This window comes from Thamnophis elegans, chromosome 17 (assembly GCF_009769535.1).
Source record: "Thamnophis elegans isolate rThaEle1 chromosome 17, rThaEle1.pri, whole genome shotgun sequence".
In the NCBI taxonomy this organism is placed as follows: domain Eukaryota; kingdom Metazoa; phylum Chordata; class Lepidosauria; order Squamata; family Colubridae; genus Thamnophis; species Thamnophis elegans.
In genome coordinates, this window is record NC_045557.1 from 8,049,511 (window position 1) to 8,065,800 (window position 16,290).

At 42.5% G+C, this 16,290-nt stretch overlaps 1 protein-coding gene across 1 annotated transcript; it reads left to right on the plus strand.

Moving 5' to 3' along the window:
- The first annotated feature begins 9,164 nt into the window (after positions 1 to 9,164).
- SPDYC (speedy/RINGO cell cycle regulator family member C) lies at positions 9,165 to 16,287 on the plus strand. The gene is given in 8 exon segments (XM_032234303.1): positions 9,165 to 9,226; positions 11,285 to 11,542; positions 12,503 to 12,561; positions 14,280 to 14,365; positions 15,266 to 15,366; positions 15,369 to 15,436; positions 16,130 to 16,190; positions 16,193 to 16,287. Coding segments are annotated over 7 exon segments (684 nt in total). The 5' UTR covers positions 9,165 to 9,226; positions 11,285 to 11,328.
- Positions 16,288 to 16,290: the final 3 nt, after the last annotated feature.

The following is a 16,290-nucleotide window of genomic DNA, read 5'->3' on the forward strand; positions in this document are numbered from 1 at the left end:
AATAGAGCACACAGAGACAGAGAGAGAGAAAGAGAGAGATACAGAGAGAGATACAGAGAGAGATACAGAGAGAGAGAGAAAGAGAGATACAGAGAGAAAGAAAGAGAGATACAGAGAGAGAGAGAAAGAGAAAGAGATATAGAGAGAGATACACAGAGAAAGAGGAGAGAGAGAGAGAGAGAGAGACAGAGAGAAAGAGAAAGAGAGACAGAGAGAGAGAGGCAGAGAGAGGGAGAGAGACAGACAGAAAGAGACAGACAGACCTCTGCTAATTGTGATTGTATCTGAAATGCTAACTGTTTCTGTTACTGGGACCTTACAATAAAGGTAGATTCTCCATCCAGGTCATGGGTGTTCCAAAGATGCTTTTTCCAAGGGAAAATGGACTTTGCTTTTCCTTGAAAATGTTTAGCTTCTCATCACAAGAAGAAGTTGAAGAAACTTCTTGGATGAGAAGCGAAACGTCTTCAAGGAAAAACAAAGTTGAGTTTCTTTTGGCATGGCCCCCTCCGAGAGGAAATAAAAGAGGAGCGAAAGGGGAGTGGAGTTTGCAGGGGACAATTAGTTCACTTAATTGGTTCGTGACTCTCTGAGACTCCTGGCCAAGATTTGCAGAGATCGGCCTGGCAGCTCTCCAAGCCAGATAAGTTCTGTGACTGCAAATCCTCCCTTGAAAGACTTGGCTGGATGTGAATGAGCAGAATTCACAGTCAATTAATACAAGGGTATTTTTGTCGGGACCAGGAGTTTGCTTCATGGGTCAGAACAAAACCCACCAGAAAATTGTAGGTTCACGATTCCCAGCTGTGGCATTTGGGGAGTTGGAAATCCATGCATCTTAAAGCTGCTGAGAAACCTACACTAGACTGAGACTGTTTTCCTACTTTCCAACGGGCCAAGGAGTCGTAAACAAGATACGGTGGATTTGCAGGCCTCTGCAGCAAGAGATAGCTTTGTGACTTGGGTTGAACAAGAAAAAGATAAAATACATAATGAGCTGTAATGTGAAACTCAATATATATATCAAGAGTTCACTAGGAACTGCAGGAAGACGCAACAGCATCTGTGTGTGTTATTCTTGAAATAGACATGCTTAATGCTTGGGAATGTGCTTGAGCTACGCACGCATAACACCCCTATAAATAAGCATAACAAGTTTCATTCGGGGAGAAGTACACTATTTTTAAACGGAAAGGTTATCGTCCCTTCACTGTGCAGCAAGCAAGAGAGCGCCTCGACTTACAGCCTTTCGCTCAGTGACTGTCCAGAGATACATCAGCACAGACGAAAGTGACTTATGTGTAACGTGGTTCGCCCATGAGGCCAATGTTGAGAAAAGACAGGAGACAACCTTTCTCGGGATGGAGCGACCCAGATTGGGGGTCTGAGAGCCCCTTTTATTGAGATAGGACAAAGGCAGGAGGAGCAATCAGCATGTGCTTAAAAACAGCCTGTAAAAGTACAATTTCTAATCTACTGCTCAGTCTATATATGGTCAAATCCTGGACGTCAATGGTAGGGCACATATCAGAATGTTATGTTATGCATTATCAGGATGTTATGGCATTTTAGGAGTTTGTTTTCTCCTGTGTGGTTCAGCGTGACTCTGCAACTATATTACAACACTTATGGGCCGTTTTTCACACTTAGGACCATTGCAGGCATCCCTGTGGACATGTGGCCAAAATGCAGACGTTTGCCGTGTCTTTACGACAATTGCAGTGTCCCCTTTTTTGCGACCTTCTGACAAGCAACGTCAATGGGGAGGCCAAGCTCACTTAACAACCATGTGACTAATTGAAGAAGTGCAGTGATTTGCTTAACAACCGCCAAGAAAAGTTGTAAGGTGGGGCAAAACGTACTTAGCAACTGTATCGCTAAGCAACAGAAATGTCGGGCTCCTATGTGGTCATAACTGGAGGACTATCTTTAACTGACACTACCTGTGACTATTGAATGAGAGAAGAGAATTTCAAGCACAGAAAAATGGCTGAAGGGTCTCCCATAGGAAAAAAATAAATTCTCCTAACTTTCTATCAATCCAACTGCGACTGGTGCAAAATCACCCAGGTGGCTTTCATACCTAAGATGGTACTAGAACTCTCCGTCTACTGATGATTGGCCCAGAGTCACCCAAGCCAGTTGTTGTGTTTAAGGCAGGGCTAGAACTCCTTGCCTCCCGGAGATTGGACAAAGCCACTCAGCCAGCTTCCATGCCTATTAAAACTATAAATATTTACCTTTATCAAAGATCTTATAAACCTGGCTATGTAATCTGTAGCCACTGGTACCTTAGCATGTTTATACTTACTTAAAATTGTTTGATAGCATATTATAACACACATTGGATACAGTTCTATTGAGTCTGTCATCTGCACCTCCATAACTGTCTGGTTTGGCTCTGCAACCCAACAAGGCAGACACGGACTTCAGAGGATAATCAGAACTACAGAAAAAACCATGGCTACCAACCTGCCTTCCATTGAGGACCTGCCCACTGCAGGAGTCAAAAAGAGGGCTGGGAAAATATCTACAGACCCCTCGCATCCTGGACATCAATTGTTTCAACTCCTACCCTCAAAACGATGCTACAGGGCACTGCACACCAAGACAACAGGACAGTTTTTCCCCCGCGCCATCACTCTGCTAAACAAATAATTCCCTCACCACTGTGAAATCATTCACTAAGGCTGCATTATTATTACTATTAGTCTTCTCATCATTCTTATCACCCATCTCCTCCCACTTATGACTGCAGGACTATAACTTTGTTGCTTGTATCCTTACCATTTATACTGATTTTGCTTGTTTCCTGATTGCTTGTTTGTACCCTGTGACTATCATTAAGTGTTGTACCTTATGACTCTTGACAAATGTATCTTGTCTTTTTATGTACATTGAGAGTATCTGCACCAAAGACAAATTCCTTGTGTGGCCAATCACACTTGGCCAATAAATAAGTCTATTCTATTCTATTCTAGAAAGGTAAACAGGCTAAAGTTAAGCTCAATAAATCTTATTTTTTTTAAAAAAGGTCTATGTATCAAGGAAGCAGACTACGGCAATTTTAAACTCTAGGTTACTGTTTTTACATTTGTTCATGATATATTTGATGCATAACATAGATCAATGTTATGTTCTACAGGTGTTAATTAACATATGGCAATCCTGAGTCGCTTCTTTCATTACTACATTTTTATTGTAAGAATTTGCACTAATATTAATCACTGTCAGTTTAGATTTGGGAGCTGAGAAGACCTATCTGCTCTCACGCCCACCAATAACAACACTTATTGTATCTACATGGCCCACTCTGTACATATGATTTACACTCAGACTCACAGTCACATGACATATGGGAATTATTAAAATGGCTTGCAAACAGTTAGTGTTACGTGCGGAATCTGTAGAATGAATTGAACAGAGAAAGAAGAAAATTTATTTGAGGTGCTTAGTTTTAGCATATTCCTAAATCAGTTTTTCCACTGCTAAAAATGGGTACACTCATAAGCAAGGGTAAAGGCACGCACACACCCCCAACACTATTCAGAAAGAATCAACATTACAAGTTGTCCTCAACTTACAACAGTTCATTTAGTGACTGTTCAAAGTTACAACAATGCTGAAAAAGTGACTTATGACTGTTTTTTACATTTACGATCATTGCAGCATCCCTAAGGTCATGGGATCAAAATTCAGATGCTTGGAAACTGGTTATACAGTTTCAGTACCCTGGGGTTAAGTGACCTCCCAGTGTAACTGGCTGGCTGGCTGGCATTTATTTCCTAGATAGAAATGGTACCTAGGAATGGGGGCTTATCTGACTGGCTGGCACTTCTTAGCTGCAGAAATGGTAGCTAGGAATGGAGGCTTATCTGAGTGGCTGGCACTTCTTAGCTGCAGAAATGGTGTCTAGGAATGGGGGCGTACCTGGCTGGCTGGCACTTACTAGATGAAGAAATGGTGTCTAGGAATGGGGGCTTATCTGACTGGCTGGCACTTCCTAGCTGCAGAAATGGTAGCTAGGAATGGGGGCTTGTCTGACTGGCTGGCACTTCCTAGCTGCAAAAATGGTACCTAGGAATGGGGGCTTCTCTGACTGGCTGGCACTTCTTAGCTGCAGAAATGGTGTCTAGGAATGGGGGCGTACCTGGCTGGCTGGCACTTCCTAGCTGCAGAAATGGTACCTAGGAATAGGGGCTTCTGTGACTGGCTGGCACTTCCTAGCTGCAGAAATGGTGTCCAGGAATGGGGGCTTATCTGACTGGCTGGCACTTCCTAGCTGCAGAAATGGTACCTAGGAATAGGGGCTTCTGTGACTGGCTGGCACTTCCTAGCTGCAGAAATGGTGTCTAGGAATGGGGACTTATCTGACTGGCTGGCACTTCCTAGCTGCAGAAATGGTGTCTAGGAATGGGGGCTTATCTGACTGGCTGGCACTTCCTAGCTGCAGAAATGGTACCTAGGAATGGCGGCTTCTCTGACTGGCTGGCACGTCCTAGCTGCAGAAATGGTACCTAGGAATGGGGCGTACCCGGCTGGCTGGGCCTGGCTGGCACTTCCTAGCTGCCAAATAAAAAGGCTGCAAATAAAACAGGATAGTATGACGATTATTACTCTCCCATTATTACCTATCTCAATGACTACCTACATAGGTTTGAGGGGAGGGTTCATAAGGGAAGGAGGGAAGACAACCTCGCCCCCGATAGCCATGACAGCCGCCGCGCAGGGTCCTCAGGAGCGGCCAGCGCCAGGCCCGCCTCCCCTTCCCCCGCTGACAAAGCCGGCCCCTCACTCACCCAGCCTCGGAAGACTCTGCGCCCCTCAGCCTGAACCACCAACTCTTCTCCTCTGCTCAACCGGAAGTCCCGACGCTCAGAAGACACCTCACTTCCGCCCGGGATATACCAAGCGCGTCGGTCGAGCCCTTTTAATTATTTTTCTCTCTTTCTCTCCCGCTATTCTTTTCCTGCTTTTTTGGAGCGTCTCGGAAGGATGGTTTCTAACCAAATCTTTTCGAACGCCTCTCAGGTTCTCGGCCTTCTCTCCGTCCTTTTCCACCCCTTTCTAGAGCTTGCTTAATAGTACAGCCCATAACAGGGTCCCGAGGTGTTTCCTCCCGAGCTGGACGGGGGCGGGGGGGAAGAGGGTCCCGTGGCTCCCGCTGATTGGCTGAAAGTCTGGCCTCTCCTCCAATGGGAAAATGGTTGCCGAGTTAGGGCGAGTGGGACGGAATAACTGTTGCTAGGCGAAGGAAGCGAAGGCAGCGGAGAAAAGCCTGGTGGTTCTGGGTTCGAATTCGATGGGGATGTTGCGCATGCGCCGACGCGGTGTTCTGTCTGCAGCTTTCTTTTACGCTGGAGCAGAGGTGTTACTCGGGAGGGAAGCGAGCCCACTGCCCAGTTACAAGAAATGCAACGTTATGCTTATTTTTTCCTAAATATTATATTAATAAGACTATATTTATGTGTACTGAAATGTATGTTGCCCAGTTACCTAACCATTCACACACTGATATGTATAAAGATTATAAAAAATAAAAATTTGATTGAAAAAAAATGCAACTATGCATTAGTTGGCATTGATTTCCATCTTCCTGGCTGTGTTTATATCCCTTTGAATGCATTCTAGAACATAGAAGCATAAAGGTATGGGAAGTTATCATCCAGCCCTCTCCCAGAAAAATGAAATATCCTAGGAAATATGAAAAGGCAGAATATTTCTCTGGATGTGAGAAAAAAAAAGAAACATGCTTTAAAAGACAGAATAGTTGCCTGTAGCTTCCTGCCCATCCACACTTTGTCAATAGGCCATTGAGAAGGCCAGGCTAGCCCACTTTACATAATAAAGACTTCCCCACTGCAGCTGTAGGGGGAAGGGATATTACTCAACTCTCCACATGGCAACTGAGAACTCATACCTGTATTCAAAACAGCCTAGAGAGTAGCCCCCTGCATGGCACCATGGGAGTCTGACAACCAATCAGAATACATTTCTTACACAGGAACAGGAAACAGAGGTGGGACTAAACAGGGTATAAAAAGCCTAGCAAGCCCCTTCCTCAGCCCTTCTCTTCTTCTCCATCAACGTTGAAGCATGTGATCACCTTTTCTGTTCAGGACTCAAGCCATGTGGTCCTGTCCACCATTAAAACCATCTTTCCAAGCAGCCTCCATGTCTCCAGTGTCTTCTTCCCCACTTGGAGCTGAACCCAGAAGGACATTTCTTTCAACAAAGGCTTGGAAGGAACCTTGGAGGCCTTCTAGTCCACCCCCTGCCCAGTGCAAACCATGGAATGCTTGGTGCTTCTGGGTTATTGGCTTGCAGGCGTTTCATTACCCCATTGGGAAAACATGGCCAGGGTCCCAAGAAGACCCCAGTTCAATGCTGAGGTGCAGATATGTTGTCCTTAATAAGCCATTTAGGCAAAGGTTGTATATTGTCACCCTGCCTATTTTAACTTCCTGCAGAGCACATCAGAGAAAGGTGGGGCGAGACCAGTGGTAGTCACCTGGTCCCTACCGCCCACTAGTGGGCGTTCCTTCTTCATGGTGGGCAGTCGGGGTTTTGTCCGATACTGAAGCACTTTCCTTCTTTTAATTTAATTGATTTCCCTACTTTATAAGTCACCATTACTGTTGGAATTCATTCTGGGTGTCTGTGTGCAGGGCAGTGTCTGAAACACACAAACACAGGGATGCAAAAACATCGCACCAGAAACATCTCTCCGGCCTAACGGTCAGGACTCACTATGCAGCCTCCTGTAACATGAACTATGTGAGCCAGCTACTCCCACACCTGCCCCTTCTCCCACCCCTATGCTAGGCTGTAACTTTCTATTCCCCCTCTGCCCTCCCTATGCGATGCTGTGATTTTCTATTGGTTTATTTGTAGAATGCTGTGAACTTTTCATTAGTTTACTTGTATCGTGTATGACTATATTGCCTTTATACGTTCCTTTTTGATGACGCTGTAACTAACTTTTCTAATAAAAGAGGTCTTCGAATGTACTTCGAAGCTCGCTCATCCTGAGGAATTCTGCCTGTGTTTTCCTTTCAATTCGGCCAAGGACACATGAGCGGCCCGCCAGTGTGGCAACAACGCCTGCACATTACTGTGAAAACCGGTGGGCGGATAGAAAATTTTACTACTAACAGAGATACAAAAGTGGGTGGTAGGTATAAAAAGGTTGACTACCCCTGGTGTACATAAAGAAAAATAAAATACATTCATCAAGAATAAAAAGATGCAACACTTAGTGATATCATAGGTTTAAATAAGCAATCAAATCACACTAGGAAACAAAACAATATAAATTGTGGGCGGTGGGGGTTGCTATAACTCTGCTTTATAATTTTATAAAGTAAAGTTACTTCCCTACTTTATAAATCACCATTACTGTGGAACTGGTGGGCCGTTAGAAAATTTTACTACTAACAGAGATACAAAAGTGGGCGGTAGGTATAAAAAGGTTGACTACCCCTGGTCTAGACAAATCAAAAGATTAGATTAGATTAGATTAGATTTAGTTTATTTGTATGCCGCCCTTCTCCGGGAGGGACTCAGGGCGGCGAACAACTCAGAGGGGGAAAAAGGGAACATAAAACACAATACATGTGATTAAAATAAACAAGAATCATACAACCATACCAGTCGAGAGGGGAGGGGAACTCATCAACTCCAGGCCTGCCGGCACAGCCAGGTTTTGACGGCTTTCCGGAAGGCCTGGAGAGAGGTGAGGGTCCGAATCTCCGCGGGGAGTTCGTTCCAAAGGGCCGGAGCTGCCACAGAGAAGGCCCTCCCCCGGGTAGTAGCCAGGTGGCATTGGCTGGTGGACGGAACCCGGAGGATTCCTCCTTGGAATTAAGATTGCCGGGAGAATATCAACAACCTCAGATATGCAGATGATACCACTCGAATGGCAGAAAGTGGAGAGGAACTAAAGAGCCTCTTGATGCGGGTGAAGGAGGAGAGTGCAAAAGTTGACATTAAGAAAGCTAAGATCATGGCATCCGGCCCTCTCAATTCCTGGCAAATAGATGGGGAAGAATGGAGGTAGGGACAGATTTTATTTTCCTGGGCTCCAAGATCACTGCAGATGTGGACTGCAGCCAATAAATTAAAAAACACTTCTTCCTGTGGAGAAAAGCGATGGTGAATCTAGACAGCATCCTAAAAAGCAGAGACATCGCCCTGCCAATCAAAAGTGTGTCTAGTCAAGGCTCTGGTTTTCCCACTTGCAACGGATGGCTGTGAAGGTTGGGCCATAAGGAAGGCTGAGCGCCAAAGAACGGAGGCCTTTGAACTCTGGTGCTGGAGAAGACTCCTGCATTGAGTCCCTTGGACTGCAAGGCCATCCAACCGATCAGTCCTAGAGGAGATCCACCCTGGCTGCTCTTTAGAAGGCCAGATCCTGAAGAGGAAACTCAAAGACTTTGGCCACCTAATGGGAAGGAAGGAGGACTCCTGGAGAAGAGCCTCATGCTGGGAACGATGGAGGGCAAGAAGAAGAAGGGGACGGCAGAGAAGGAGGGGGCTGGATGGATTCACTGAATCAGTTGGCATGAGCTTGAGGATGGGAGAGGACAGGAAGTCCTGGAAGAATGTGGTCCATGGGGTCACAAATGTTGAGTTTCAACCCAACTTTTGCACTCTCCTTCTTCAACCGCATCAAGAGCTCTTTAGTTCCTCTTCACTTTCTGCCATTAGAGTGGTATCATCTGCAAAATCCACGCTAGGCTAGCCAAGGATAATAAGGGTTGCATTTGAACGGGTAACACTGTTTAAAAATGATAGCTTTGCCATCTGACGCTGGTTGCCTGGTAGCCCCAAATAAGTACCAGATAATTATTAAGAGGTATATAAGTTTAAGTTTTTATTGCTATTAAGAAAAAATGTACAAGCTCTCCCGGCTTGGCAAGCAAACCTGTCCTAAAACGAAGCACAATTTGGCATTAAAAAAAAAAAACTTTTGCAAACTTTTTTAAAGTTTTCCCCAAAGCAGTAGCTACGTCAGCAACGCTTGATTGACAGCTCGCCCGAAACACGGGGCGGGAGGGAGGGGAGAGACGAATGGCAAGAGGGAGACTTATCCCAATTATCCCCGCCTCCTCTTCGCGGGGATTGGTGCAGCCGGAGAGGCAGCCGAGCCTATAAACGGTGCGCTGAGGAGGTGGGCGAGGCTAGCGGTGCTCTTCGAACCGCCCCCTTTGCTTCTGTTCTTTGGGTGGGTTCGCTGTGCTCAGGTGGAGGGGGGGGGGGGAAGAGTGTAAAAAGGGCGGGAAAATTTTGGCGGGAAACGGCTTTGGTGGGGAATGGTGGTGGAAGAAGAAGAAGGAAGAGGAGCGTGGCCATTTTCCCCTCCTCTTCTATTGGTGTCTCTCGCGCTCTCCACAGAGACTGGCATTAATCATTGCTCTTTTTGCATGAAAAAAAAAGCCTGGTTGAATACGCTCCCATTTGAGGGTGTGTTTTGTGGGGGTAATTGAAGCTCAATTTAACCCAGAAAACAGCAAAATAAGGCATCTTTGAGGGTTTTTTTTCCCCCTCATCCTAAACTCTGCAGTCCTGTCAGGATAGCAAGAGAAGCAGTCCCCAAAGGAAATGTACCTGCTGTGGTTTTATTCAAATGGGGGAGAAATGCAACTCAAAGGATGTTTTTTTTATAACTAGGAGGAATTCAAATGGGCTAGCCCATTAAAAAAAAAAAAACGAAAGAGGAAAAAATGGCAGGGATTCAGTTTGAGGCTGAATCAATTAGGGATTATCTCCTAATTAAAGATTAGGAGATAATCCCAGTTCTGAAAGGTTTAGTGTTTGGAAATAGTATGAAAATGTATCTTTAAAATTGACCATCTCCATGCAATACTTAATTTGTATCTGTTGGTGTTAGAAATGAAAATGTAGATATTAATTGGGAATAACTTCAGATGAGTCCTGCTTGGACCCATTTTAACCCCAAGCATAAAACACTAATACGGGATTTTTTGGGGGGTAGCAAACTATTTACTGTGTTTTATGGACTCCCTTCCATACAGATCCTCCTTGTATTATAAATTGCATTAAAAAAATCTAATTGAGCTTCAGGCAAAGTTATGAATCTGTTATTTCCGCCAGAAAGTGTGTTAAGGGCTACAATTAGATGGGATTTTATAGTTTATAATTCAAAACAAACTCGGAGCTGTTTTTGAATACTGTATTGTCCATGTACGTTGAGTTATGAAATAGGAATAATACTCCTTTTTCCTAGATAATCTGTAATATAAGATTAGCCCATAAATGTCACCATTATGGTGTTATGGTTTGTAGCCTAGAATGTTTGATAAAGCCAGTTGAATAATTTATACCACAGCTGGGGCAAATCCTTGCTTAGTACAGTGTGTGTCCTATTTATTTGTTTAAATTTCTATACTGCCCATTTTACTTAAGTGTTTTGGGAGTTTACCAAAAATATATGTACACAACATAGATCTTGTCTAAGTGGATAGTAGGGTTAATTCAGCACTAATATTAAGCTGTGGTGGTACAAATTCAGAATAGCTGCAACATTGCTTTTGAGTCTTGAAATCTCCTTAAATAAGCTGTCTTTTTAAATGAAGTGTTGCTTTTGTTGCAGACAGAACTTTAGCCATTGACCAGTAAAGATACAATCAATGAAATGAGCAATACAGAACTATCCCCTAACAACAAGAACTGTTAGTGATCATTTGTGGGCAAACTTACACGTAATGTAGCAAAAATTTATTACTGCTAGAGATAAATTTATCTTATTTATGAAACAATGCAGATAAAAGCTATTAAGGTGCCCCAGAAATTTAAATAAGACAGGCAATTGACTGTCCCTATAGAGCTGGCAATAGAGAAGAATATGGGCTGTAGTTGCTAATAGTTTTTGTTAGGGGACAGTTTTATGCTGCTTATTTTTGGTTAAAGGCCAAAATATAAGTTTGTCTTTTATTGCATTTCAGTATACTGTAGAATAGTATACACCAATGCTTGGTGTATAGTATATATGGAATAATTGTGTCTTTTCAGCAATATATGCATCTTGTGTTAAGCAAATAGTTTAACCTTAGGTAGCTATTTTGAGACTTTCTCATTTCTCCTGCTGGGGGGATGGAGAAACAACATGGGTAAATCTGATGTTAGAAATTGGAATGTAATTTAACTATAGTGCTAGGTGAGTCTTGAAAGGGTTTAAATGTATTGGGAAGAAAAGTTTCTAAAAACTAATATTCAATGTGTCTGCTTTACATTTGATGCATGAATGTGTTTCCCCTCCCAGGAAGGCCATTTTGAGGCCTCTACTATCAACCACTTCAAAGAAAAATGCGAGACAGTCATAGTACTTGTGTTCCTCCTACACTCACGGCTGTAGTGAAGCCAGGGAGCGCACGACAACGTAGCACGCAGGGTGCTTTGGTTACTGGTGGTTCTACACAGGGGCTTGAGAGGGAATTTTCCACGACAACCTTGAAAATTTCGCAGCAGCCATTTTTCCTGCTACGCAGAGAAGAACAAGAAGCATTCTTCAATCTCCTAGGTCTAGTAGTTGTATCTACTTGTGCTAGGCCTCAGCTCTGCTTGGGACAGAGATGGACAGCATTCAAAGCACAGCTGGCCTGCAAAAGGGAGCCTTTAACTTAATTGATACATAAAGTTTAACCAGTGTGTCATTTGTCCAATTTTCTGTATGGCAGCACAGTGCCTGATAGATTGCAAACCTTGCCTTCAAATTTCTCTCCCCCCCCCATTAAAATATTCTAAAAATATTTTGTTTCCCCTAATTGACTTAAAATCAAACATTTTGCCATTCTGAACTTAAATCAGCTAATCCATGATAAAAAATGCAATCACACAGTCACTTAAATGTGATGGGATTTAATGGAAGGCCAGTTGGATCTTTAATTAAAATCACATAATGATTTATAGGATCCAAAATGATTGCTGTCCAACCTCTGGTTTATGGCCTTGGGAGATGTGTTTTTCCAGTAAATCATGGATTAGCTGATTTAAGACATCCGCATTTCAGAATGGCAAAATTTTTGATTTGAAGTTGATTAGGGAAAGACAAAATATTTTTTAGAATAGGTAGCTTTGAGGTGGTATCACTAAAAGCTATGTCTGGGAATGTTTATGTGAAATTAACAAAAATTAAGGTTAATGAAATTTTAAAATATGTCCAGGAAAATATTGGATCTCCTCTTTTCCACTCAAAATGGGTCATTACCGTATGTGGTTGTTTTTTGGTGGGTGGGTGGGGGTGGCGCTAATATATTGAATCTCTTAATTCCACCAGTTTTTCCTGTTTTTCGTTAGCATGGGAAATTCTATAGTAACAGGATGTCATGCTCTTATTGTGCGTTATGATCAACAGTTGGATTTATTTAATATTTTTCAGATGCTATAAAATAGCATAACATACTGTAAGGTATTACCTGAATTTAAACTTTGTCTGTTATATGAATCGTGTAGCTTAAATTGGGTCCCTCTATTTCTTCAGAGGATGGCTTGGTACAAGACTTCCTGTCCACAGACACGTGTTACAGAATCTCAGATAAGGTATGCTTCCTGCTATGTTAATGTGTCAACACTTCCAGTATTAGATCAATATTGTAGTTTTACAACTCGATTTTAATTGACAATATTGGAAGCTTACTTTTCACACAAATAAGACAGGATGTTCCAGAATAGGCTTTTATTTGTTTTCATAAGAGACTTAACAGCTGTTGTTAAAAAAAAAAAAAAAACAATTTTCAGCAGATTGGATAAAATGATGGTTGCCTCCATTTTCCAGTGTATATTGTTCCAGTTTCCAGAAAAATAGGTTATAATAGTTATCTCTTTTCTTTATACATTATGTTCCCCCAAACGCCTCCCCCACCTAAACAAATGCAGGTAGAGCTCAACTTACAATCATTAATTTAGTAACCAAAGTTACAAGGGCACAGAAAAAGTGATTTATGACCGTGTTTCATATTTAAGTCTGTGGCATGGTGTGGCAGCATCTCCCTTATCACACGGTCTACATTCAGACGCTTCCCAACTGTTTCATACTTATAGCAGTTAGACTTATATACCGCTTCATAGGGCTTTCAGCCCTCTCTAAGCGGTTTACAGAGTCAGCATATCGCCCCACAGTCTGGGTCCTCATTTCACCCACCTCGGAAGGATGGAAGGCTGAGTCAACCTTGAGCCGGTGAGATTAGAACCACTGAACTGCAGATAACAGTCAGCTGAAGTGGCCTGCAGTACTGCACCCTAACCACTGCGCCATCTCGGCTCATATGACTGCTGCAGTGTCCCATGATCACGTGATCACCTCTTGCAACCTTCTGACAAGCAAACTCAATGGGGAAGCTAGATCCACTTAACTGTGTTACTAACATAACAGCTGCAATGATTCACTTAACAACGGTGGAAAGTAAGGTGGTAAAATGGGGGAAAACTCATCTACCTATCTTGTTCATCAACAGAAATGTTAGGCGCAATTGTAAGTTGAGGGCTACCTATATATCAAGGAAGGGTTATTATATTCTGTTTTCTTTTTAAGGTAGAAGCTCCTTGTTTATATTATGTGAGTAATTGCAATATAGTGTGAGAATTGTTTTATAGCTGTACTGATCATAGTTAGAAGCATGTCAGAAATAAAACCCTGTTCTTAAATTGGACACTGGTAACCCAAAACTAAAGCCAGTTGGTTAGTGGTAAAGGCATCAAATTCAATAGACCATGAGTTCTAGTCCTGCTGTAGGAATGAAACCAGCTAACAATAGTGATATCTTTAGTTTGGATTTAAATTCACAATGTTTTGCATTGGCACCAGGAAGCAGTATTGCAACAGCATGCTTAATTGTTTACATAACATTTACATTACAATGATAATGTTATTTAGCAACCCAAACTCAACCATTCAAGAGAAGAGGTTTCCCAATGCAGAGCTCCTGATGCTATAACTGAAAACGTGTTGTTGGGTTTTTCCGTGACTTTTGTGTTGTTAATGGTTTTCTTTAGAAAAGGAAATAAAAAAAACAGCCTACTAGGGAGGGCTTAGCTGGCAAGCTGCCACTTAGTTTTCCCTTTCAATAACCTTCTGTGATATCAGGGTAATTTGGCTATTAAACCCTCATCTGGAAATCCACAGAGCAATAATGGCTTTCCTAACAAAAGCAGGTGGTATTTTGGCTCTTCAGTTCTGTTTCTATGCATGTACTTAGGATGATTTTTTTCCTTCCCCCATTCCAGTCTTTAAAAATATTAAAACTCACTTTTTCATTCAGTATCTTATAGCCATGACTATGATGTACTTTAAACGAGCTGGCCTACAGACAAAAGAATATACACGGATCAATTTCTTCATAGCTCTGTAAGTGGCACAGTTATCTTTTGAGCTTCATGTTTGTCCTATAGTTATTCATTTGTTTTGCTTTAAATACTTCCAAAATGTTTGGCTCAGGCTGTTGACTTCACATTCTTATTCAGAAATAATCATAAGCAATCTTTAGATGATGTAGAGCAAAGTACATACTGTACAAATGGAAAACATTTGCTGCATTATATTGACATAAGCCATTTGGTATGCTAACAGTAGAGGGTATCTGTAGCTTAAGAGTTGAATTGTGGAATCCCTGATTGAGGGATTGACCTAAGAGCCAAGGTGGCGCAGTGGTTAAATGCAGCACTGCAGGCTACTGCTAGATCAGCAGGTCAGCGGTTCAAATCTCACCGGCTCAGGGTTGACTCAGCCTTCCATCCTTCCGAGGTGGGTAAAATGAGGACCCAGATTGTTGGGGGCAATATGCTGACTCTCTGTAAACCGCTTAGAGAGGCCTGAAAGGCCTATGAAGCGGTATATAAGTCTACTGCTATTGCTATTGCTATTGCTCGGAACTTGGTTGTTTGTTCTTAGATGTTTTATTACCAATTAGATAACATCTTCAGTGGAAAAAGGAAGTGGGTTTTGTTTTCTGTTATGTACAGTACTTGCCGTCATTGTGGGGTGGGGTTGTCCTTGGTACCTATTTAAGCTGTTATTACAAGTGGAAGATAGGTGATCCACTATCTTATTCCCTGCTCTAAGCTATCCTTGAATGTGAACAAAATCTGAGTTTCTACTCTGACTATTATAACTTTGTGCAGTTGTAAAAAGGGGTTATTTCAAACTGAGAAAGTGACTCAGCTTTTCTTGAAAAAATTATGTAGTATTGTCACCGAAGGAATCCCGGCGGCTTTCCCTGCTTCCAACATCTCTCTGTCCTAATTATAGGTACTTAGCCAATGACATGGAAGAAGACACGGAAGACTATAAATATGAAATCTTCCCCTGGGCCCTTGGCGACAACTGGAGGAAACTATTTCCACAATTCTTAAAATGAGAGATGGCTTTTGGGCTAAAATGAAGTACAGAGCGTTTGTTAGCCAGCGATGTTGTGATGAGGTCAGCTGCAGTTTAATCTGATTAAAACCGGTGGCTTGATGATGGAGGGAAGGGCATAATTATTTCCAATACTGCAAAGGAACTCTACAGTAGATACTGGCAGTGGGATGGGGGAGTGATGGAGGATGACTGAGGGAAAACAACAAATAATGGAATGAAATTTAATGTTGTGCATGGTATGCATATGGTATGTCCAGAGTCATTCTCCTTGGGTTAGATTTTAGAAGAAAGATACTTCCCTGACGTTCTGCAAATATTCTCATTAGGTGTAAGATTAAGAGTAACATTCCACATTAAACACTACAAGATGCAAATGTTCATTTAATACATACTGTATTAGAAGTCTAGTGATATTTCATACCTTTCGTGGCATCTTTACGTGTTGATAAAGAAGTTGAAGATGCCAGGCACAAAAAGAAAAAAGAAAACACATGCCAACTTTAGCAAGGTTTTGAGAAAAGAGATGGGGTTTACAGAAAGATTCCTGCATGTTAATGGTTAACCATGTGAACCAGTAAATTCCAGTATGTTAAACCAAAACAAATGTTTTTTTTTTTCTTTCTAACTGCCTGCTTGTACCTTGGCAAAGCAGCAGGTCTCTTCCCCTGAAAAGGGAGATGTTTGTTCGATATTGACAAAACGGTCTCCTGAAACCGACTCTTTATAACTGTCAGTTATCTTCCTGTTATCTAGATAATGCTGAGAGAGCCCTCTCACTGGGCCTGGTCCCGTGAACGGGCGTCTCACCACAGCGGGGGCTGAGGAGTTACCTGAAGAATGAAGACGACTCTTCCCCAGAGGGCCTGGTGTTACGCCCCCGGTGTGCCTTTTCTTCTGCCTGGCTGAACTAGTCA